The 25316-nt window shown below is 43.6% G+C and overlaps 2 protein-coding genes across 2 annotated transcripts; both read right to left on the bottom strand.

The window, feature by feature from the left end:
• Positions 1 to 163: 163 nt before the first annotated feature.
• On the bottom strand, positions 164 to 4160 carry LOC125486436 (zona pellucida sperm-binding protein 4-like). The gene is made up of 3 exons (XM_048613888.1): positions 3916 to 4160; positions 330 to 511; positions 164 to 253 (listed from the first exon to the last, which is right to left on the bottom strand). The coding sequence occupies exons 1-3, from the start codon at positions 4118 to 4120 to the stop codon at positions 164 to 166; spliced, it is 477 nt and encodes a 158-aa protein (XP_048469845.1). The 5' UTR covers positions 4121 to 4160.
• Positions 4161 to 20186: 16026 nt separating this feature from the next.
• LOC125486513 (zona pellucida sperm-binding protein 4-like) lies at positions 20187 to 25010 on the bottom strand. Its single transcript, XM_048614298.1, has 5 exons — positions 24768 to 25010; positions 22153 to 22250; positions 21937 to 22070; positions 21681 to 21858; positions 20187 to 20771 (listed from the first exon to the last, which is right to left on the bottom strand). Exons 1-5 carry the CDS (start codon positions 25005 to 25007, stop codon positions 20603 to 20605), a joined length of 819 nt encoding a protein of 272 aa, XP_048470255.1. The 5' UTR covers positions 25008 to 25010; the 3' UTR covers positions 20187 to 20602.
• Between the last annotated feature and the right edge of the window lie 306 nt (positions 25011 to 25316).

Here is a 25316-nt window from a genome sequence, read left to right on the forward strand (position 1 = left end):
AGTGGTGGAGGGAGTGTGTAAACTGAGACATTGATTTGTAAGCCAGCCTCCTGCTCCCCCTTGTACTTGCACTGGACATGCAGGCTGTCAAGAGACACAAATAAGTGGTGGAGTTTCAGTCAGTAACCCTTCCCTCTACATACCAACAAACCCCACTGCCCTCTCACCTGAAGGTTATTGAGCCCTGTGGCCCCGCCTGAATCATCCTCTTCCCTAAGATGTCTGTTTCATACACAAAGCTTCCAATCTCCTCCTGCAATGGAGGACACTGTTTAATAGGGAGCTGGCCCATTCAAAAGGGACAGAATGCCGGACCCGCCAATACTCACCCGCTGGGTCGAGCCACAAGAGGTAATTGGGAAGCGGAAGGCTACAAGTTCCTCTGTGATGAGCTTAGGCCTGCACTCAGCTTCTCGTCCATCTTTCACGTACAGAGGAGATGACAGGTTGAGGGCAGGACGGGTCAGATTCCTGGTAATCGCTAGAATGAACTGGCCATCTGCTGTACACACTGCAAAGAGAGAGAAAGAAAAAGTATTCAGTTTCCCCATTGGTTGTTGTGGCCTGCAATCATTGACAGAGAGAGATCAAGATTGAAAGACCAAAAACTTCAATCGTTATGCTGCTTGGAATCTAGTTGACATTTGGTTTTTTTAAAATTCTAATGGAGATAAAGAAAGTTACCGCAGATCATTTGCCTTTTGAGTGTCAAGCCATGCGACCAATCAATAGAGGCTGGTGAGTGTTCTGCAAGACTGAAACATTTGGCATTCAGTTAACCGAGGAACACCATTAATGGAACCTTTTAAGGGAGGAAGGAGAAGCTGAAAAAGCCACAGGAATTTGAAGACTGAAAGACAAAAGCTGAAGCAAACATGCTCAAGAGAATGTAAATTCATATGTATATTAGGGGCAGGATGTGCTTGAATGTCAGTTGCATGGGCACAAGGTCCACATGCAGTAGCAATGTCTGGAACTGACAGTGAACAATGTCAGCCTGTCCATCACAGCTCCTAACCCTGGGGCAGATGCACATGCAGCTTTTGGGGGAAATGTTCAGAGGGGTAAGGAAAGAAAGCAGGAATTGTGTGGAGGATCACCACAATCTGTGTGTGGGGGAGCAGGGTCACAGGGCTGAATGGCCAACCATCCAAAAACTGGGATTTGGGCAATGCACCAGTATGCATCAAGAGAAATCTCCATGAAAGCTGAGCCATAAAGGAATACAAGGAAAGCTGATCCAGCTACAGACCTCCTGTATCCAACCAGGTCACAGCTGTCGTGTGAACATGGCAATGTGCAAGAGCGTCACTTCTCAGATCTATTCAGCCCACCCAAGGGAAGAAACAAGTCTTCAAGCAAGTAACAGATCGATCTAGGAAGTGTACTGCCCATTGTGTAATGAGCAAACCTCTCATCTTTTAGGTGGAAGCTTGGTTACAGTTGAAATTGCAAGAAAACAGGGGCTAAGCAAACTAAATGCAGAACACTGCCTAGAATCATTGTCACAGGCGCTGGAGAAGTGATGCTCAGAACAGGGCTTGATCAAAACGGACATGAAAGAAAGTTGTGTGTCAAAGAATCATAATGCAGGCTAAAAAGATGTTTAATAATAACTCCCTGCTGTCAGGAGTAGAGCTGGAATGTTTCAGTACACCAGCTTGTTCAGCTGCAGTCCGCTATTCCAGTGTTAGTGGCCGTAATGTCAGTTAGTGAGAATATTGGGCGTTGGCAGGCAGGGAAGAGCAAGAGCATTTGTACCCGACATCCAACTTCACCCAGAAACTACCAATCTAGTTGCTGTCAAATACAGTTGGTGAGTTTGGGTTCCTGGCAGCATCTACATACAGATGAGATTCATGGAGGTGGTAGCAGAGGGGAATCTGGGCCCAGTACAGGATCTGGCAGCAGCTGCCTTGGTGAGGTGGGCCTGAAGCAGACTCATGGTAGTGGCAAGTCTGGGCTGGTGCAGTACCCTGTGGTGTCTGCATTGGTGAGGCCCCGTGAGAGTGTAATATGGTGCCCATGAACAGTAACAATTGTTGCCATGATGGCACTATGGCAAAGTGGGACTTCAGAGCCTGGTTACCAGGCCTGCAGAATGACTGTAAGGTTTACACCTCTGTTTTTGTATTCTATATTCTGTTTTCCCCATCTTCACATGGGGCCAGAGAATGCCATCACGACTAAAATTCAAATCAGAAGTGAGATACCAATTCTACATGCCAACTTCGACTGTTCAGCAGAGATCACAGTCAACAGTCCTTTACTGCAGAGGCTATTCAGCCCAGATGCACATGGAACAATATTCAGTCTGTCTCACTGACCAGCTCCAAATCAGGCCTGCAAGTTCACTTCCTTGAAGGACCATTCCTTCAAACCATTCCTTGGTCATTAATACTGCAATGGTGTAAAAATAGTGAAAAATCATTTCTTCAGCTTCTTGAGTAAAGTCTGTGCCCCCAGCCCTTGTCTGCTTCAGACAGAGACCTCTCAATGACTGACACCTAATCAAGTCTCAATCCCTTTTGGAGGGAAGAATTACAGCATTCCCCCATTTAACATTGCAACAAAAACACCACAACAAGGGCTCAATTTCAGGAAGTCCCCACAGCCTCAAGGACCTTCACATCCAGCAACATCCCCACTCGGTGCCTCTATGAAAGAGAGTATCCTATTTACTTAGCCAACTATCATTTCAAATGCCATGCCACCTTTGAAGATGACAACACATAGGCACAGGTCTGTGCCTACTTCAGAACCACACCAGTGATTTTATCAAGGCTCTCCCTATCCCTTCCATGATATTAAACGGAGAAATCCTTCAATGGCATTTGCACCTTCCCCAGCCATTATGCTGCTGGCCTGTTAGAGTTGAATCAAGAGTAAAACAGAACTCTTACTACCACACAGTCAGATACCAGTATTACCTTCCAAGGTACACAGCATGTTTTGGTTTTATTTATGCAGTGTTCAGTCACACAAACACTCAAAGCTGCAGAGTTTCGACAGAAGTGTGTAAGGAACATGCCAAATGTACAAGGTTAGACTGTCTCAACCACAACAAAACAAACACTTCCAACTTGTTGTTTCCCCTACTTTGTTTTTTTTTGGGGGGGGCGCAGGGGGAAATTAGATAAAAAAAACACAACCAAAAGGAAGCTAAATTAACTCTACAGGGTTTTATTTGACTGGTCAGTCAAGTGGTTTCCTTGTCATGGACTTGACCCAAACATCTCCAAGTAGCTAGAGATTTATTTGCTCATGTGATGTTAGATAAACTAGCCCATAACTGCCAGGACTTCCCTCTGACCCCCTCTAATCTGGGGAGGGTTCAGTATGACAGGGCTTGCTCTAATTCATCTCTGCACGAAAGGAGGCAAGCTGCACAGACCAAGTCATGTATCTACTCCAAACACCATCTTGTTTATTGGAGATCAATCTTTTCAGCTCCACATGGGCATTATTTGATTCTTCTGTAAAAGACTCAGGAACACTATCCCAAACAGCAGATTTCAACTTGGCAGTTTCTACCTTCACACAAAGAGCTGAAATACCCAACTAACAGCTTCAAACTGACAAACACCTCAACATTACAGTATCCTGTCAAATTTCATGAAGATTCCCAACACCTGCTTCCAATGCAGGAGAAACAATCCAATTTGACCAAAATAACATAATTCATCATCAAACCAACCAGCCACTTCACTCGGGAACATCCCCGACTCTACTCGAGAGAGACAGAGTCACATTGCTGGGTTATTTTCTCAGGCACAGGTTATTTTGTCTCCCTCCCACTGACTCCCCACAAACAGTCCTCCACCATTACACAAGGAAACAGGAACAAAGTCCCGGCTGATTGCTTCAGTGTCAGGCTCATTTGCTCGCTGTGGGATCCGGGAGGGGGCTGCTTACCCGGGCTCTCTCTCAGGTTGTAGAAACAGGGCTGCCCACTGAGGCTCGGTGACTCAAAGCAGCAGCCCTGCTTGATACAGTCAGTGCTGCTGATAGCGGGCGGGCCACACGGCAGCCTCCAGGCCGGCTCCGGGTCACACACAGCAGAGGCCAGGAGGGGCAGAGCAGCCCAAAGGCACAACCAGCAAACCAACCAATATCCCATCGCGCTCCCTGAATCTGTGCAGGGCCCTGAGCACCAGCCCGCTTTATAGCCAGCAATTGGTGAGGAACCAATCGCAGTGTAGCCGCTTCCTGCCCCACGGGGTTTTACTGCAGTTCCCAGTAAATCGATCCTTTCTGTCAAGTTTATTGTGATCTCTGAACAGCCTCTGAACACGCGGCTTAAAGAACAATTAATTCCTTCCGTGTTTCATTCATTCGGGCAAACCCTAACTGCTCTTCCAACTTTACATTTCAGATCATGGAAAATTTAATCCAGGTTTGTAACACCAGGTCTATCGGTTCGGACTTTACCTGTGGGCAGCTAAAGGTAAATAAAGGTGAGGGAACAAAGTACATTTGGAGGATCCCTCTTCAGAATTTGTCCTTTAGTATGGAGCTAACGTCCCCCATGCGGCACTCCCACCAGGACCACTCAGCTCCTGACCTCATTACAGCCTTGGTTCAAACATGGACAAAAGAGCTGAATTCCAGAGGCGAGGTGAGAGTGACAGTCGTTGACATCAAGGCTGCATTCGACCGAGCGAGGCATCAAGGAGCCTGAGCATGGACTGACTCACTCACTTTCTGGGACAGACGGATGGACGCAGGCCCTCACTGAAGTTCCGGGATGATGGGGGCGGGGATGCTCTGGTCCTTGGTAACGGTTACGGGAAGCAAGCAAGCAACGCGACTGAGAAACATATTCGCTGTGAACAAACGGTGCAACAGATCTGATGGGCTAAATTGCCTGCTTCTGCGCCTAGTTATGGTTTTAGGAATCGATCACCCCTTGATGAGAGGGATATGTCAGCAAGTTATTACCTGGAAAGTTCAAATTTCCTAATCTCATTGTTTCCACAGCTCATTTTATTCTCTGGAATGACTGTAGCTGACACTGGAAACATGATTCATTATTCTGATCAAGACTACGTTTCAGGGTGATATTTAAGTTTTTGAATCATCATCTGGGAGTTTATCCCTGATTTTTTTTCTTTTCCTCAAATCTTTCATGTCTTAAACATAAGGGAGGACCACAGGATCTAAGGAAGCTTCCCCCTAAAACATTTATTTTTGGTTCCACAACATTACCTCTCATTGTTTATTTCAGTGAATAGGGGCTTTATCTAAACAAGAACAAGAAATTCAAGTTGAGAAATCACATCCTATTTATTCTTCACTGCTATGTCATCTTTTACCCCTACTGGTTTAAGTATGATTATCAAATTGGGACTAATCTATCCAAAGACAAAAATGAATTAGCTGATCTATGATGTGAACATCACAAACAAGGGTTCGAGCTTGTGTTCAGCCAGAAACATGCTTAACTCCACCTAAAGGGACAGGGTGAGATAGGGAAAGCTGACTGACACTGTCGTAGGAATGTCATGAGACAAGGTCAAAGGATGATGATGTACTGCCATCTGATCAGGTAGTGTTGCTGGCATGATGATTGGAGTACAGAGTAACTAAGGATCGTGAAGAATCTGATCTAAGTCCTCCTATCAGTCTCTAATGTATATCAAATCATCGTCATGTGTTGAATGGTTGCAGACATGCGATAAACGATTGTCTTGCTAACTGCAATACTGGCTTATAGTTAGACCTGAAGGTGGCCATTCTCATTACAATCGGCCATTTGGGACCGAGATAAATGAATAACTGGAAGGTATTGGCAATGGTGAAGCCAATGACAGACCTTGCACAGCAATAGAGACACAGCCATGTTTTAAAACAGGAACAATTTGCACTCTGAAGGAATGTGAAGCATTATAATTGCTCAGACAGGTTGATGGTCAGTCATTAGCGTTTGTCATCAAATGAGCACTTGCACTAAATGACTAAATGTCATTCCAGGAGGTGTCGTGGGAAATCAATGTACAAATGGGGAAATCTCATTCAGATCACAAAGAGGGTATGGGCTACTTACTGTTTCAGCATAAAATGGTTTGGGTTGATTTGCAATTCAAGCTGATGTCTTACAGCAAGTTACTTCATCTTTTAACATCAATGACAGTCATTCTTCACATTGCCAAGTTTCTCCACACTGGGCTGTGAATATACACCCTTCATTAGCTCGAGGCCATTGGTCTAACCCTGACCATGTAAGACAGGAGCCAAATGGCTGATTGGAAAACGTGTATTACTGAGCACCCAAACGTCAGGAATTTCGTATTTAAAAAGTACTTGGATACCGATTTTCTACTTTCTTATTCTCGCTAACTCATTTAGCGGGTGATGCTGTTGTACAGTAAAAAAGCCTTTATTTCTGTAATGACAAATGGTTGTTTCGTCTCACTCTGAAGAATTAGAATATTTCATCAATGTCCTCAATTTTTACCATTCACTAAACTTAAAACTATGACACAAGTGAAACATTAATTTCCTAGACACTGCAGTATTTATAATTGCTGTGAGACAATCTGTTTTCCCACTTCCTATTACTTCATTGGTACAGGAATGATATCTGGGAATGCACCAACAGCATGCCATTTTTCTGCTCTACTCAAAACCGGCTGCACAGCATGGTCCTGAAGCAGCCGGTTATTGTAAGATGAAGTCTTGCCACAGCTCATCTTGGTGCAAAATCCATCCCATAGCTTTGCTGCCAACATCCTGTTTCCTGGGGGGGATCTACAGGGCCGCCTTGGTCTGTGTGCTTGAGAAAAACCTCCTGCAGTCTAATGAGAAGACAATCTCATCTTAAAAACAATGTCTTTCCCTCTCTACCTGCTGCAGACCCAGTCTAGCAGTGATATCTGTTAGGACTTGATCAGTGGTGCTGCTGCCAAGCAATTCTTGGTGGGGAACATCGATATTCCTCACCCAGCGTACATTCTGTACATTTGCCAACATCACTGATTTTCCCCAAATGGTGTTGACCATAGAGGAATATAGTTTCATTAGCCTCAGGCAGGGCACAATAAATGGTAATCAGCAGTTGATTTCCTTGCCCATGTTTGACCTGATGCCATAAGACTTTGTGGGGTCTGGAGTCAATGATGAGCACTGCCAGGATAGCTCCCTCCTGAATCTATACCACTGTGTTGCAACCTTGGCTGGACCTGTCCTGCCTGTGAGACACGGCATATCCAGGGCTGGTGACAGTATCACCTAGAACATCGTCAAGTAGCATTCTGTGAATGTATCAGGCTGTTGCTTGGCTGGTCTGTGAGACAGCTCTCCCAATTTTAGCACTAGCCCTGAGATAAGAAATACTTTGCAAGGCTAACTGGGCTGAGTTTATAGTTAGTTTCAGATTGCTGAGTTTATCATTGCCATTCTGGTGTCCATGTGTTGCCAAGTGGTCTGTTCAGTTTCATTTGTTTTGAAACTTTAATGGTTTGTAACAACTGAATTGCTTACTCACGCACGTGACCCCAGCAAAGAAATTTTCCCCTAGTTATCCCCACCTAACCTGGCTTTAAAAAAGATTGTCAACTTGTTGTGTTATAAAGTTGTGTAGAGTACTCACGCATTGGAAGGCAGGAAGTTTGAAATTGTTCGTAAACAGGGCAGAGTGTTCTGAAATTGAAACATGTATCAATTGGCTATGTCATTGAAAACCTTAGGCTTGTTTTGATGTTTTGGCAACAAGCTTGAATCAGCCAATTAATTCAAACCAAGCACTTAGTGATTCAGAAACCAATTGAATTGAAATCGATTGGTTTTGAAAACCTTGGACTAATGTTACTTTAAGAAAATTGATGTGTCATCTGAGGTGTATAAAAGGAGAGCAGCTTTGAAAAAAATTGGTGTGAGAATAAACTGCCATCTGAGAAGTAAACATAGCTCTCACTGAAATCTGAGCTCTCTGTCAGAAAGCAACATCTATCCATAAAAGATACTGTGGCACTTCCAGCTAAGAGTTCTCACAGACAACTTCACAAAGATATCATTCCTGACAGCAGAAGGAGTGGAAGAAAGGCAGTTTTGAGTTGAGAACAGCACAAGAAAGCATTTACGACTGGAGGGACAGCGGAGAAGTTGGAGCATTCCTGAAGAAACATTGGTGTGGATGTTGAAAGACTAAGTTTTAATTTATTTTCTCCCCCATTACTTGGGTTATATAGATGGGACTTGTGTATACTGGAATAGCATATCACCAGTATTTTGTTCAGTTAAGGAATAGTTAGGAGTTGGTGGGGGGTGGGGGAAGGGGTGTATTGTTCAGTTTGTTAGCAGTTTCGTTAATTTGCTCACTATTATGATAAATACATTTGTTACTTGTTAGTGAAAAATTGAATATCAGGGATTTGCTTTCATTTAGCCTCACCTTCCCCGTAACAGATTAGGGGCTCAAGTCTGGCATCTGCCTGGTTTGTGAATGGGACCCGAATGGATTTGAACAGATTTAAAACAGAGTCGGGAAATTAGTGTCCTAGATCTTTAAATGCAATCTAGGTGAGGAGTTTATTTAATTTCAGTTACTTGTGGTTGGTTAAATCAAAAAAGTGAGGGAAATGGCTCTTAACACTGCTGGAGGGGTTCTGGGGTTTGAGGATGCTTCCCAAATTTAGAAAGACAGAGGAAGGATATACTTTTAGACTTATCAAACAGGTTGGATTTGGGTTTAACTAGGGACAAGAGGAAAGCTGAAATTGTAAAAGGAGTTAGTCAAGAATTTAGGTATAACCAGAGAAAGAGGCAAGTGCAAAGGAGTTAGAAAAAAATTAAATTGAAAGTTAGAAAATTGGAGTTTGACAATAAAGAAAAGGAACTGAAACTGTTGGAATAATGGTTACAAGTAGAGAGAAGAAAGAAAAAAAAAGTTTGACATTTAGAAGTTGCAAATTAAATAGGATAGCTGACTTAAAAAGGGATGGAGATGAAGGTAGAAGATAGGCTTAGTGAGGAGGAGAGTAATGATGAGCAAACCCATGAAAGCGAAAGACCTGGGAGGGATACATACAAATATGTCAAAGCATTACCAAAATTCATTGAAAGAGATGTAGAAGCAGTTTTCATTTCCTTGGAGAAACTGGCCAGGCAGACGGACTGGCCAGAGACTGTGTGGGTAATGTTAATTCAGACCGAGTTGGTAGGCCAGACTATTGAGGCATTTGCAGTGATGTCAGATGAGGTGCCTAAACAATATTAAAAAAGTATTTTGGACGGCCTATGAAATGGTGCCAGAAGAATATAGACGACGGTTCCGAAATATAAGGAAGGAACCAGGTCAGAACTATGCCCAGTTTGAAGGAATTAAACAATAGCAATTGTGATAGATGGGTGGTGGCACTAAAGATAGAAAAGACATGTGGATCAAAGAGATTACTCTGCTGGAGGAGTTTAAGAACTCATGTTGAGGAACAGAAAGTTCAAACAGCAAGAAGAGCTGCTGAGATTGTGGATGAAGATGCATTAGCACACAAATTGAAATGTAGCTCCTGACACCAATTTCATTCTGAGGGATAGAAATTGGGAACAAGGCAAATCCCTCATTAAAAGACAAAAAGTAGATCATACTGGAAACGGTTTACCACATGTGGAAAAAAAGAAACCAAAGAGGGTGAAGAAGGGGCCTCAGGTGTTTTCACTGTAATGGAGTGGGACACAGTCACTGTGCCAATGGTTTAAGAAAGGCACTGGGAAAAAGGATGTGGTAAAGGTGACTAAACCAATGGGATTAGTTGAGGCAGTGAAGGAAATCTGAAAAGAAGTCAAGGAGCTGTAGGAGTGCACAGCCTTGTTGGGCTGGATAGTAAGATAGTGCCCATTCTCTACAAAGGCTTCATCTCTGTGGGTAATGTTTACTCAGGAAGAATTGGGGTAGGAGGTAAAGAAGTTAAAATATTGAGAGATACGGGAGCTGGTCAGTCTCTAACAATAAGAGATGGAAGTATTTCCACTCCTGAAATGTTACTCAGGTGATAAAACGTAGAATAAATGGAGAGATTTACTGTTCCCCGTGTAAGATAGGGCTACAGTGTCCAATTAAGACTAGGGAAGCGACAGTGGGAGAGATTGAAAGAGAGTCTATTCCAGGAATACAATTTGTTCTTTGATCCTGCTAGGTTGTTTCTGAGGTAAGAGTGAGGGCCCTGTAGTGGAGAAGGTGAAGGAAAACCAAGGAACTGAGGAATTAAAAGAAAAGGAAAAATACCCTGGAATTTTTTTGGGACTGAGTGGTAACAACATCCCACATTCATAACTTCAAGCAAGAAGGAAAAACAAAAAGGAGAGAGAGACAGAGGTGTTGAGGTCCAGTTTGATGACACGGGACAAGAAAAACCTACACAGGTAGAGGCTCAGGCAGAGGTGTTTAGTTCTGAAAGACGAATGGAGTTCCAACAAAAGAGACAAAAAAGACATATTGCCACACCTACTTGAAAGTGAGTCTGAATGTTATTATCTTAAGGATAGAATCCTAAGGTGAAAATGGAGACCTTGGCAGGTTGGTGCAGAGCAGAAACAGGCAGAAGTGTTGCCAGTAGCATACAGACAGGAAGTATTGCAGGTAGCACATGAATTGCTTGTAGGAGATCATCTTGGAGTGAGCAAGGCTTAGGCTAAGATACAAAAGCATTTCTATTGGCCCGGATTATGCAAGGATGTGGTTGAATTTTGCCATACCTATGTGTCAAATGGTAAGAAAGCCACTGGCAGAAATAAAACCAGTGCCTTTGATGCCAATTCTCACATTTGAAGAACCTTTCACACTGATTATGGTGATTATGTAGGCTGCCTCCCCAAAATAAAAAGTGGAAACCAGTATTTGCTAACCATAATCAGTGTCTACCAGATTTCCAGAGGCAGTTTGATTCAGGAATGTTAAGGCAAAAATAGTTGTGGAGGAGTTTTGCTTTCTTTACCCGTTATGAACTACACAGATTAAATCAGACCAAGGGTCCAACTTTATTGTGAAAGTATTTAAAGGAGGTCATGGATAATTTAGCCAGCCAACACTTTAAATGAAGTGCGTACCATCCCTCATCCCAAGAAAGGTGGCATCAAACCCTGAAGACCATGGTGAGGGTTTATTGCCAGGATTACCCAAATGATTGGGATAAAAGGTACCCATTTATATTGTTTGCTATTAGAGATGCTCCAAATGAAGTGAATCGACTTGGTTTACTCCATTTGAATTACTATTCGAACACGAAGGAAGAGGGCCTTTAAAATTAACAAAAAGTTGACATGTCCAAAGTCAGAGGCCTCACAGTTGGATGATATATCAGGAGGTGAGAGGAACATTAAACAAAGTAGGTGAATTAACTAGACAACATCTGAAGGTGGCCCAGCATCTAATGAAGCAAGAAGCAGATAAGAAATCTAAAATTCGTATGTTTGTCAGTGAGAAAAAGTATTGGTGGCGTTACTAGTCGTAGGAGCTCCCTTCAAAACAAGGTTTAGTGGGCTCAATCAGATTGAGAAGAAGTTGAGTCAGGTGAATTATCTGGCAAAAATGCCAGATTTTGAGGGGCGGGGGGTGCCGCTGGGGGGAGAGGAAAGAAAAAAAAAGTGTCACGTGAATATGCTGTAACCTTACTATGGCAGGGACAGGGAAACAGAAACCACGATTAGTTACTGCCCCGAGTGAGAAATCAAATCCAGATGGTTTGGATTTTGATATGCCTCAAAATAAGTTAAATAAATAATGAGGAAGTCTTTGGAGAAGGGGGATAGGATATTGAGCTCTCTTAGGAACAGCGAACTGGATTGAAAGGCTTGTTACAGCAATATGAGGACATCTGTGGGAATAGATTGGGGAGGACTAAAATATAGTGCATAAGGTTGAAGTGGAAGCGATGCTCCAAGAAGACCGCAGAGCCGAGTTTGCCGATGGGTTTGGGAACCAACGTGAATAGTACTCAATAACTGAGTGGATTAAATCAGGAGGTCAACGCTATAACAAAAAATGGGACTCAGTCCTCCAGCCTTGCACTTGGCTGTGAGGAAGAAGTTGGGCAAGATACTTGCATCACTAGTTGGACTTACTTTGTGGTTGATGAGCGTGAGCACGCCCGCGAGAGGGAGCAAGAGAGCACGAGCGCGATTTGTGTTTGTAACCCCAAATGGGCTACATCACAGTAATGCCATTTGGAATGAAGAATGCACCAGCCACATTTCAGAGAGTTATGAACAGAGTTGTGGCAGGATTGACTAAGTGTGTCAGCTACACAGATGACTTGTGGTCTTTAGCCATTCATGGAAAGGATCACATGGTGCATTTAGCAGGTGCTCTTTGAAAGACAAAACTAGTCATAAATTTAGCAAAAACTGAATTCCCAAAGTCAGATGACATTCTTGGGATACAAAAAATCAGGCATGGAAGGGTAACCCAAGGAACGTGAAGACAAAAGCCATCAAGGAATTTCCAAGACAATCCTCTAAGAAAGACGTGCTTTGATTTTAGTGACTGAACAGATTCTACCAGAAGTGTCAAACTTTAGTAGAATGGTGGCACCACTGACAGATTTGCTAAAGAAGAACACGAAATAAATCAGTGGACAGAGCAATGCCAGGGGGCACTGAGAATTTAAAATCTGAGTTAACTACTGCACTAGTTTTAGCCACACCAAATTTCTTAAAACCCTTTAAAGTCACTATTGACACCAGTGATATAGGAATTGACACTGTGTTGATACAGAAGGAGAATGGCTGAATTGAAACACCAATTGGCTATTTTTCAAATAAGCTCAAATGTCCAGAGAAAATATTCCACTGTTGAAAAAGTTAAAGCTTGGCACTGGCCTTACAACATTTTAATGTTTGTTACAAACAAACAATGTAATGGAGACAATTGTATGTACCGACTGCAACCCTCACACCTTTTTGGAAAAATTTAAGGATGAGGCTATTTCTTTACAAGCATTTAATTTACAGGTTGTACATGTTGTGGGTCAAATGTTATTGCAGATGCATTATCACATGTTTAAAAGAAAAAACCAAAATAGAACCAGTACATTCCAATGTTATATATGTATGCAGAATTAGTATGAAGGTGTAACTTTAGATAACTGACCTATGTATCTCGTGACATGGTATTAAGAAGAAAAAAGTGAAGCTATCTTTTCGTTATGATGGTTTGTTCTATTTCTTGAGGGGGAGGGCAGTGTTATGAAATTGTGTAGAGTATTGTGAATTGGAAAGCAGGAAGCTAGAATTTCTTTGTAAAACTGGAAGGAGGGGGGAGGAAAAGTGTGTAGTCTCTTTAACAGATAAAGTGCTTTTCCAAGCTGAGATATTTACACAGAAATCTGTGTAGCTGAAGGCGTACGCACAATTCTGAAGGGGAAAACGTGTATCAATCTTAGGCTTGTTTTGGCAACTAGCTTAAATCAGCTAATTAATTTAAATCAAAGCACTTAGCAAGTGAAAGCCAATCAAATTTAAATTGGATGGTTTTGACAACCTTGGACCAATGCTATTGTAAGAAAATTGTCATCTAAGGTATAGAAGGACAGGGTTTTTTGAGAAAAAAAAACAAAAAAAAAACAAAAACAAAATCGGAGAGAGAGCAAGCCACCATCTGAGAAATAAACAGATAGCTCTGATAGAAATCTAAGCTCAAAACAAAAAGCACCATCTAGCTGCAAAAGGTACCACGGCACTTCTAGCTAAGTGTCCTCACAGAAGAATTCACAAGAGAAAACATCCCTGACAGTAGGATCAGTGGAAGAAAGGCATTTATGACTGGAGAGACACAGAAGGCAGAGCATTCCTGAAGACACATTCTGTGTGGACTTGGAGAGAGTAAGTTTTAGTTTTTTTTTCTTATTACTTGGGTTAAATAGGTGAGACTTGTTTATTGAAATAATGTAAAAGTAGAACGTTGTTCAGTTAGGAAGGAATTGTTTGGTTTGTTAGTAGTTCTTGGTTGTCAACAGACCTTGCTCATTGTGATGCAGGTGAATCACATTGCAAGCCTAATTAAATCTGAGATTGAGCTACATTGTCTTTCTCGTTGCCAGGATTTACTAGATGCTTCCCGAAAACAATCATCTCATGGCAGATATGGCATTCTGAGATATATGGCATTCTGAGATATACTGGCAGAGGCTGCTTTGTTGAAAAGACAGCACCATAATGCCTGCTGCAGTCAAAGGGATAAACTATTTACTACCCATCTGCCACTGTCAGCAGGTGATGTGGGCTAGAGATCTGACATTGTCACAAACCCACCCCTTGACACATGTCTGGTCGGCAACATTTGTGACTTGACAGCAGTATCTGGTTGTGAACCACACTGCTGCTGTCTTAAATGAAGCTCATCCTACCTGAATTGCAGATTCATTATGGATTTCTGAGTGTGGCCTTGAGTTGGTCATTAACTGGTATATGCCTGGTACCATGACTAAGAGAATGTTTGGTGGGCTAGTATAACCAGGAGGGAGATCAAATGGTTACATTCCAACTTCATGACCTATACACAGGGAACCAGGACAACATCCTTTAGATTCGTGATATTGTTAGGGGAATGAACTGACTCAGAAACCCTAAATACCACTAAGACTGGGTTTCAGTGGAGCTGCTATCTTCCATAATAGACATTTGTGTGATTGAGGGTCAGCTATTCCATTCAACAGGTAGCACCCCTTTGAAAGAACAGTAGGTTTATGGGTGCTCCATGTAGTATAGTGGGACCTGCTGGGTTAACAGGAAGGGATGGTCAGCAAGGATTTTAAAATCTCTAGCAGAGATGGTGTTTACAGTCACTGCAATTAGACAAGTTACATTTGTGTGTAGAAAAAAAGGTACTAAGTTAAATTCTTAGGCTTCTAAAATCTAAAGGCCTAAGCTGCAGAAAAAAGGATACTGAAAACTGGAGACCGAGCTATACTTGACCTGGGTCAGAAGTCACAACACCAGGTTTAGTCAAAATTATAAGCTTGGAGCGCTGCTCCTTCATCAGGTCAAGAAATTCACCTGAAAGGAGCAGCATTCCAAAGAGCTAGTGGTCTCAAAAATAAGCCTGTTGGACTAAGCCTGGTGTCATGTGACTTCCGACCTTGGCCAACATAGGCACCTCCACATCATATACTAGACCTGGCATGGAGCAATCATCTCAGTTAAGACTCCTAGATAGCATTCATCATGAAGTGATACAGGGTGGGGTCAAAGAAAGATTAGTGTCAAGCTCAAGGGCAATTGAGAGTATAGAAACAGATGGAAAATTAAGGGGTAGGTCAATGAAATGTTGTGGCAGACATTTAATATCCCATTAAAGCTATCCATTCTGGAATGGAATAATTACCAGATGTTGGATCCATTCCTTCAGAAAAGGAAGTGGAACAAAAGGCAGAGCATTCAGTGCAAAGGTGGATGGCAACCAAGTTTGAACACAAAGTTGAGATTAAGAGTACAAGAAAAAGAATAGCCACAGAAGTCTCAACCAATACTCCAGATATCAAATCACAACAGGTATTTTGCCATTCTCACGGCATGAAGGATATCAGGAACCTGCCAGAACTGGCTATAAACTAGATATAGTGAGGAGAAACTCAAAAACAAGTAATACCAAGCAAATTGTTGGAGCTACAGACCAAGAAGTGTCCAGGTACTGAGACCTCAAGCTCTGGAGAGATACTTGACCTACTGTTATCTTAATTTCTGAAATACCGTGATTTGAGAGGGGGGCTCTGGAAGATAAATGCAACTAATTCAGAAGGACTAAATGCACAGAAACATGAAACTAAAGGCTGGTGGAAGAGTGACAAGGACACATCTTGGGTATTGTATACAGTGAGGAAGTACATTAGGGTAGTTTAGAGGTTTGAGATTAAACCCTGAAATGGAGGCTTGTTATTGGATGAGAAGAGGCTGGACTTTTATCAAAGAGCAAGGGGACTGAATTAATGAAGTTGGGCTGGGTCTTTTCTAGTTGGATGTCAAAGGATTCTCACCAACAACCCATACCCCCCTGGTGGTGAGGACTCCAAATTACATCTTGTCTTTTGGGAAAGGTGACAAATTTAAGTTTGAGCATCTTTGAAACATTCCCTGAAGAGGTCGAAGCAAGTCTTTCAATGTTTGAGACAGATGTGGAGATATTCTAAGTAAGACGTGGGTACAAAGTTCAGAGTATTCATGGTTCAGTGATATTAGCCTTTAAGGTTTTGGAGTAGATTTGTACTCAAATACCAGCCTCAACATTAGCCTTTGTATCAAGTGGCAGAACAGGTCTGACAGTGACTGCACTGTCATTGTTCAAATGCACACTGAAATATTGAGCTGGGTTGGGTGTAAATTTGGAAAATTCCTGACAGTTCAGAGGACTGTTTGAAGCTTACTGAAGTTGTGTAATAATTGACAGATGATAGATTAGATGGAGGCAAAAATCTAACAGGATTTGCTAATAAGAGATAACAAGGCGGACAGCTGGATGAACACAGCAGGCCAGGCAACATCAGAGGAGCAGGAAGGCTGACGTTTTGGGTCTGGACCTTCCTCAGAAATGGGGGAGGGGAAGGGGATTCTGAAACAAGGGGGTGGTGGGGTGTGTGGAGAAAAGTGGATAAAAGGAGCCAGTAAAAGGGGAGTTAGGATGGGGGTTGGTCAGTCAAGTGAAGACTGACAGGTCAAGGAGGGCTGGGCTGGTTTTGGGATGAGGTTGGGGATATTTTGAAGCTTGTGAAGTCCACATTGATACCATTAGGCTGCAGGATTCCCAAGTGAAATATGAGGTGCTGTTCCTGCAACCTTCGGGTGGCATCGTTGTGGCACTGGAGGAGGCCCAGGATGGACATGTGGTCCAAGAATTGGGAGGGGGAGTTGAAGTGGTTCATGACTGGGAGGTGCAGTCGTTTGTCATGTGTAGGTGTTCCACAGAGTGGTCTCCAAGCCTCCGCTTGGTTTCCCTGATGTAGAGGAGGCCACATCGGGAACAGCGGAAACAGTATACCACATTAGTGGATGTGCAGGTGAACGTCTGTTTAATGTGGAAGCTTTTCTTGGGGCCTGGGATGGGGGTGAGGGGAGGTGTAGTACTTCCTGCTGTTGCAGGGAAAAGTGCCAGGGGTTGTGGGGCTAGTGGGGAGTGTGGAGGGGTGGAGAGAGCGGTCCCTCCAGAAGACAGATAAGGGTGGGGAGGGAAAGTGTCCTTGGTAGTGGGGTCAGATTGCAGGTGGTGGAAATGGTGGAGGATGATGCATTGAATCTGGAGGCTGGTGGGGTGGTATGTGAGGAGGAGGGGGATTCTGTTTTGTTGTTATTGCAGGGAGGGGGCATGAGGGATGAGTTGTGGGAAACGCGAGAGATGCGGTCAAGGGCATTTGCAACCACTGTGGAGGGGAGTTGCGGTCCTCGTTTTTCAAGGACATCTGGTATGTCAGGGAGTGGAATGCCTCATCTCGGAAGCAGATGTGGCAGAGGCGAAGGAATTGGGAATAGGGGGATGGCATTTTGCAGGAAGGTGGGTGAGACGAGGTGTATTCTAGGTAGTGTGGGAGTCGGTAGGCTTGAAATAGATATGTTTCCAGGTGGTTGCCAGAGATTAAATCAGAGGTCCAGGAAGGAGAGAGGTATCGGATATGGTCCAGGTGAACTTAAGGTTGGGTGGAAGGTGTCAGAAAAGTGGATGAACTGTTCGAGCTCCTCGTAGAAGCACGAGGTGGTGCCGATACAGTCATCAATATAACTGAGGAAGGGGTGGGGGATGGGGCCAGTGTAGCTGCAGAAGACACTGTTCCACATATCCTACAAACAGTCAGGCATAGCATGGGCCCATGCAGGTACCCATGGCCACCCGCTTTGTCTGTAGGAAGTGGGAGGAATTGAAGGAGAAGTTATTAAGGGTCAGGACGAGTTCAGCTAAGCTGGTAAGGATGTCAGTGGAGGGGGAAAATGGTCAGGTCTGCAGGACAAGGAGCGGAGGGCCTTTAGGCCATCTGCATGGGGAATGCAAGTATATAGCGACTGGATGTCCACTCCACTCACTTCAAAACTATGCTCCCTTGTAATAGCTACCTCCACCCTAGGAAAAAGTCTCTGGCTGTCCACTATCTATACCTCTGATCATTTTGTACACCTCTATCAAGTCACCTCTCATCCTTTGTTATTCTAAAGAGAAAAGCCCTAGCTCTCTCAACCTTTCCTCCTAAGACCTTCCCTCCATTGCCAGGCAACATCCTAGTAAATCTCCTCTGCACCATTTCCAACGCTTCCACATCTTTCCTGTAATGAGGTGACCAGAACTGGACAATACTCCAGATGTGGCCGAATCAGACTTTTGTACAGCTGGAGCAGAACTTCACAGCTCTTGAACTCAATCCCTCTATTGATGAAAGCTAACCCACCATACACCTTCTTAACAACTCTATCCACCTGGGTGGCAGCTTTCAGGGAACTGTGAACATGAACCCCAAGATCCCTCTGCTCCTCCACACTGTCTAGAATCTAACCTGCTTAGATTCTGACCCAATCCAGAGAGTTAGTACTGGAGCTCACTTCAAGATCAGAAATGTTTCTAAGTAGACACATCTGTACTTCATCCTTTTCTGCAATTAGATGCAGTCTGCAAATACTTACCAAACCCCTCAAACTTCGAGGGTTTGTACTGAAAAAATGTAAAACTTGGGCAGTGACTGCTTTCGCTCAGGCTGCCACTGGACTCCAAACAAGAAAAATTGAAGTCAGTGAAGTTGGAGAGCATCTTGTATGCAACTATGTCATATCACTTGTCCAAATGTTAAGTGAAGTGTACATGTCAATGTAGAATTGTCAAACATCAGGTGCCTGGTTCATATTAACATTCATTCCAAGGATTTATTCTAATCCAAGCCTCCAGATGCAGGCCAGCAGAACTTCCTTAAACAACAAGCAAGTTAGTCCAAATCCAGATCTGGAAGAAAAACCCGAATGAACTGCAGATGCTGTAAATCAGGAACAAAAATAAAGTTTCTGGCAAAGCTCAAAAAAACACAAACATTCAGAGTTAACATCTTGCATCTGGTGACCCTTCCTCAGAACTCTTAAAGGAAGCGTCACCAGATCAAAGTGTTAACTCTGAATTTTTTTTTGTTTTCTTCAGATGCTGCTAGACCTGCTGAGCTTTGCCAGCAACTTTGTTTCAGATCAGGAACAGATGGCTTCCCAATTCAGAGAGAGTGTGAACAGGATGACACTCAGCCCCTTCACACCAATCTGTCAAATGGTAGGATAGGTTAAGTTGAGATCCACAGAGGACATGGGCATTGCTGGCTTGGCCAGCATTTATGGCTAATCCTAAGCTTCTTGAAAATAGTGAGCTGCTTTCAGGAACTGCTGCAGTTCCTGTGTCTACCTCCAACCCATCATGCCCAGAATCTGCTTTGGCAGGCCTGCCAGTGAATTGACCCTTTGAGTCAAAATCTTGATCCCCATCCCCCCACCCCACCACCACGAACTGTTTGGCTAGACCTAGGCTCAGTTTAAGACCATCCTTCAGCAACCACCTTGTCAGGTTTGGAGACACTAATCATCCCATTTGATCTTTTCAAGAGGCTCAACTGTTCAAGGAAACCCATCAAGCTACGGTAAAATACAAAGCTTCTAAACTGTTTCATGTATTGTTATTGAAAAGGTGGTGACCTAGACTACATGGGAGTAGATGTCATGTCTGGTGCTTCTAAGAACTGTTGGTAAACCTCCTATGGTACATTCTTTCCCAACTGGTTGCTGCACCTGCAAACTAACCATGATCTGTTTAATGGAGACATGGAGAGCATTTCACTGCTGTTATCCCCCCAGAGAAAGCGGGACGAATAGAACAGCAAGAGAACTTATTTTGTAGTGTTATACCAAATTCTTGCTCACTGCACATTACACCCCTCTGTAAAGGGGGTTAGATCACAGGATGTGGCATCTGTTAGGCCAGAATTTATGGCCTAACCCAGTGGATCAGAGGGGTCACGATGAGGCAGCAATTGAGAGTCAGCTTATTTAAAAAAATGTTGACATGGTGACCATTTCATTACTTGCTGTGGTGAAATTTGAATCAGAACCCCTGAACATTAGTCTGAGGTTCTGGATTGTTAGTCCAGTGGTATTACTACCCATCAATTCTCTTCACTACTTGTAAGTGTCTAATTGATAAGTTAGACTGCAAACATGGGTACTTTATGAAGGAACCAAAGAGATTTCATGAATTGAATTCCAACATTCACTTGCCAGCTTTAGTGACCCATTCATACATGTTTTCTATTACAATGAGAAGGTCCCTTTCTTCAAATTACATGCCTGCACTGCAAAGTTCTTCCACCACATTTACTGTGGCACCTTCACATGCCTTTAGGCAAAAAGGCCATCTGCAAGTTCTCCTTCATTCACATGGCTCATTACTTTCTCAATAAAAGGCCATTTAAAACACCCACTGGCCTTCCACAGAATAAGGAATTCACTTGAACCACATCTGGGTGCACAGTCATCCTGACCAGAGGGACAGCAAACCTCAGCACTGCAATGCAAGTATACCTAGAAAGAAGCAGAGATTTTAGGAGAGCTTCTTGTAGCTAAGTAGTCCAGGTTGCAGTACAGACAGCCAGCCAATTTTGTGATCTTGGTCTCATTCCATCAGTTTGGTTACTTGTTCAGAGAGGGGCTGCTCAGACACACCATCCAAGAAAACAAAGGTCTTCACTTCAAACCGCTTGTGATGGGTTGGGAACTGCAGGCCAGAAGAGGCATCTACTGGGTGTAGGACAGTCAGGTAGTCTTCACCCTCACAGGGGCACCTGAAACAGGAAGGTTGTCAGTTTCAGTAGGAGAGATATTGATCTACTGCAATGACATCTTGGCCATTTATGGCAGCGGCATACGAGACCAGAGGGGAGCTTCTGAAGAGAATATTTTCCCTTGCTCTAATCCAGTCAGTTCTCTCAGATGAGAAAGATTGGAGATTGATGAGGCCTCAAAACTTCTTCGGAATCAGGATTTAACAAAAAAAAAGGTGTTAATTAAAAACTATCCAACAGTGTTGTGCTAAACCTCCTCATGCCCTGATGTACTCTTCAGGTGAAGAAATATGAACTAAGCAAGAGCTCCACATGACCCCAATTTAAGTGATTAGGCAAATTTGACAAGTCATTTCAGGGTGCAGGCTTCATCAGCTATATGGGGAATGCACAAGTCCTCTTGTGGCAGTGTCCTTACCTCGTAGCCAGAGGCCTGGGTCCAAGTTGCACCTGTTCTGGGGGTGGGGCAGGGTCTAACATGGCTAAACAAGTTGATTGGACCTAGGAGAATCTGAATGGGATCTCAGGTTACAGATGCAGCCAGAGTTTCTCCAGTATCTAGAATAGTTGGCTTTTATTGTTGGATAGACAGCATGTTGAGCTGTCCTTCATGAACATACATGTATTCTAGGAGATCTACATAGCCCATTGTAAGTTTGCAGAATCTGGGCCATTGCATCAGTGCAAAGCCATGTTGCTTTTACAGCAAATTCTGCAAAGTGCAAGCAGGCTGCTAGTGGAAGAGGTTAGTTCGTGACAAACTGGATCAATTGCTTTACTGAATCCGCTTTTATTCTCCCAGGCCATAGAAACGTTTATCCAGTGACACTGGCCTTGACAGGAGCAGCTGGACAATCATGGTCTTTGCAATAAAAGAAAACTATTAGTCTTTCCATTCAGAGTCCTTACCCATCCACCAGGAGACTCCACTGCACCTCATGGTCAGGGGCTGCCCAGCAGTCACGCAATCTCAGGACAATCACTGGGTCAGTGCGATCCTTCACACAAACCTCAACAAACACCGACTCCTGAAGGATTCTCTCAATGGGGTAGTCACTGTCCTTGTACCACGACCTGTAGTTGCCATCTAACAGAAACAAGGAGAACAAGCCAGTCACTCCCTGAAGGAATACATTCCTAGTGCTCTATTACCAGGGCAGCCTACCTTTTGCTATTCGCAGTTTCAGCATCAGAATCCCATCTTCAGAAGCAGCTAGTGGTGGAGGGAGTGTGTAAACTGAGACATTGATTTGTAAGCCAGCCTCATGCTCCCCTTTGTACTTGCACTGGACGTGCAGGCTGTCAAGAGACACAAAGAGGTGGTGGAGTTTCAGTCAGTAACACTTCCCTCCACACAGCAACAAACCCACTGCCCTCTCACCTGAAGGTGCTGTCCCGGGTTATTGAGACTTGTGGCCCAGTCTGAATCATCCTCTTCCCCAAGATGTCTGTTTCATACACAAAGCTTCCAGTCTCCTCCTGCAACGGAGGGCACTGTTTAATAGGGAGTGTTAAAAAGGGACAGAAAACTGGACCCACTTGTTGGGCTGAGTCACAAGAGGTAATTGGGAAGCGGAAGGCTACAAGTTCCTCTGATGAGCTTAGGCCTGCACTCGGCTTCTTGCCCATCTTTCACGTACAGAGATGACAGGTTAAGGGCAGGATGGGTCAGGTTCCAGCTGATTGCTAGAATGAACTGGCCATCTGCTGTATATATTGAAATGAAATACAATGCAAGGGTTCAAAATTAACTAGCTTCTGAATTCATACTGCTATTTGTCTTAGTTACTGAATGACTAAACAATTCTTACCAGATTTTAGAAATACAGCATACAGAGGCTTCCACAGGTCGCCAGTACTGGCTGAAACCAAGATCATTAAGAAATAGACTTAAGGAAATTGACAGTGTAGGAGGGTCATAGAGAATTGAGCCTCTGCTTTTCAATTTCTGAAAGGGAATCCGGACTGAGCTGAAGAGGGCAGCAACATGTTGGAGGGGATTTTAAGCATCAAGACTGATGTCAAGCTGATGAGGCAAGGACCGATTACAAATAGTCAGCATGGCTTTGTGCATGGGAAGTCATGTCTCACTAACTTGGGTGAGGTGTGGAAAGAGGTGGCAAAGATTTGAGGCAGAGCGGGAGACATTGAGGTCTATATAGATAGAGTGAAGTATTTGGCAAGACTCCACAAGGTAGGCTGGTTAGCAAGATTCTATCACATGGGATCCAGGGGAGCTCACCAATTGGATACCAAGTCAGCTTGAAGTTAAGGGACAGAGTGGCATGGCATGTTTAAGAATTCAGGCCTGTGATCAGTGCTGGGTCCACTGCTTTTTGTCATGGTGTCAAATTTGCATGCGAATCTCAGACATGTAGTTAGTAACTTTGCAGAGGACACCAAACTAGGCAGTCTAGTGGAGGGCGAAGAAGGTTCTCTCAATACAAAGTCCCACTGTAATGTGGGAAGGAGTCACAATTGAAGTTTAATTTAGGTAAAAATGAGGTGCTGCATTTTGGCTAGGCAATCCAGGCAGGACTTGCACAGTAGGAGTAAGCTACAGCAGATGCTGGAATCTGTACTCAACAAATGCTGGAGACCACAGCAGGTCAGACGGCATGCTAACCTTGTGGGTCTAGATGATTCTTCAGCACTGTCAAGTGGTAGGCCCCTGGACAGAATTGTCAAACAGATATGGGGGAAAACAGGTGCACAGTTCTTTTGACATTTTGCTCCTCTCCAAAGGAACAAGAGGAGATATTCCATTATCTAATGTCAGATTTCTAGCATCTACATTTGAGTGATTTTTAATCAAACTCAATTGAGTCAGTTATCCACTCATGGAACATGGACATTACAGGCCAGCTAGTATTTATTGCTCGTTCCCAGTTGCCCACAGTGTGCTGGCACACTACCTTCTTGGCTCAAAAGATACAGGTATGAGCAACTAATGGAAATAAAGCAACAGATAAGGTTAGTCATCCAATGTCACCTCCCTCATTACTAGAGTTCACAAGGCACTATTACTGCATAGTAACATTAAAGCTAGTTTGATCTTTCATTCTCATAAGAGGAGTGACCAGGTGACATTAGACAGAGGAAATTGCATCTCTTTAGCACATCCAAAGAGACCAATAATGTTCTTGGTTTGGTTAGGTTAGAGCACACATCCTTTAAATCAAGTGAGTGAACAAGAGAAAGTCTAAAGATTACCATGAAACATTAGTATCATTGACCTGGGAAAATTCAGTAGATTCACCAGGAATCTTGGATTGAAGCAGCAACCCAGAACATTCTTAAACTTAACCAGGAATAAAGAGGCATTATTCATGGCCAAGTTAATTCCTCAAGGGACAGGCTAGAAGAGGACATTGACAGGAGTGTTTATACCCACCATTCTCCATTGTACAGTGGGACAGTAACAGGTCTTAAAACTAGTTCTTCATTGAAGAGTTCATTTACCCTCAAAGTTTCCCACAAGAATGACAGGTGCTTTGGCATTTGCCACATTCTTACATCCAGAATAGGAGTCCCAGATTAAGCTCCCAAATTTGATTTCATTGTCATTACATCACATTATCTAGACAAACCATACCTCAGAAGTATATCAGGGTAAGGGATCAGATTGCAGATGATGTTTCAGCTGCAGAGTAAGATCAACTTTAACGAGGGGCGTGTTCGAAAGTCAAATTAAAGATGTTTCCAGCCTTCCCCACCCCTCTAGAAACGGACCAGGTGCAACAGGCAAACAAAACAAGTTATGCAACGAAAGAGGAAGCTGGTAGAAAACTGAAAAAAATATAGTCTTAGACTAACCATTACACCAGTATACAAGTGTGTTAGTACCAAAACCGCTCCCACCCCTTCTCCTTATGAGGTAGAAAAAGCAACAATAAATCCTTATTTTATTTCTTCATCTACAAGAAGGAGCGTTCAAACCCCTTTTTATATTACACAAGACAGTAATAACGAGTCCCAGTCGGACTTGACACACACACGCTCGCTGTGGGATCCGGGAGGGGGCTGCTTGCCCGGACTCTCTCTCAGGTTGTAGAAACAGGGCTGCCCACTGAGGCTCGGTGACTCAAAGCAGCAGCCCTGCTTGATACAGTCAGTGCTGCTGATAGCGGGCGGGCCACACGGCAGCCTCCAGGCCGGCTCCGGGTCACACACAGCAGAGAACAGGAAGGGCAGAGCAGCCCAAAGGCACAGCCAGCAAACCAACCAAAGTCCCATCGCGCTCCCTGAATCTATGCAGGACCCTGAGCACCAGCCCGCTTTATAGCCAGCAATTGGTGAGGAACCAATCGCGGTGTAGCCGCTTCCTGCCCCACGGGGTTGTACTGCAGTTCCCAGTAAATCGGTTCTTTCTGTCGAGTTTATTGCAGCCTCTGAACACGCGGCTTATTGAACAATTAATTCCTTCCGTGTTTCATTCATTCGGGCAAACCCTAACTGCTCTTTAAACTTTACATTTCAGATCATGGAAAATTTAATTCAGGTTTGTAGCACCAGGTCTATCGGTTCGGACTTCACCTGTGGGCA

This window comes from Rhincodon typus, chromosome 29 (genome assembly GCF_021869965.1).
Source record: "Rhincodon typus isolate 14 chromosome 29, sRhiTyp1.1, whole genome shotgun sequence".
Taxonomy (NCBI): domain Eukaryota; kingdom Metazoa; phylum Chordata; class Chondrichthyes; order Orectolobiformes; family Rhincodontidae; genus Rhincodon; species Rhincodon typus.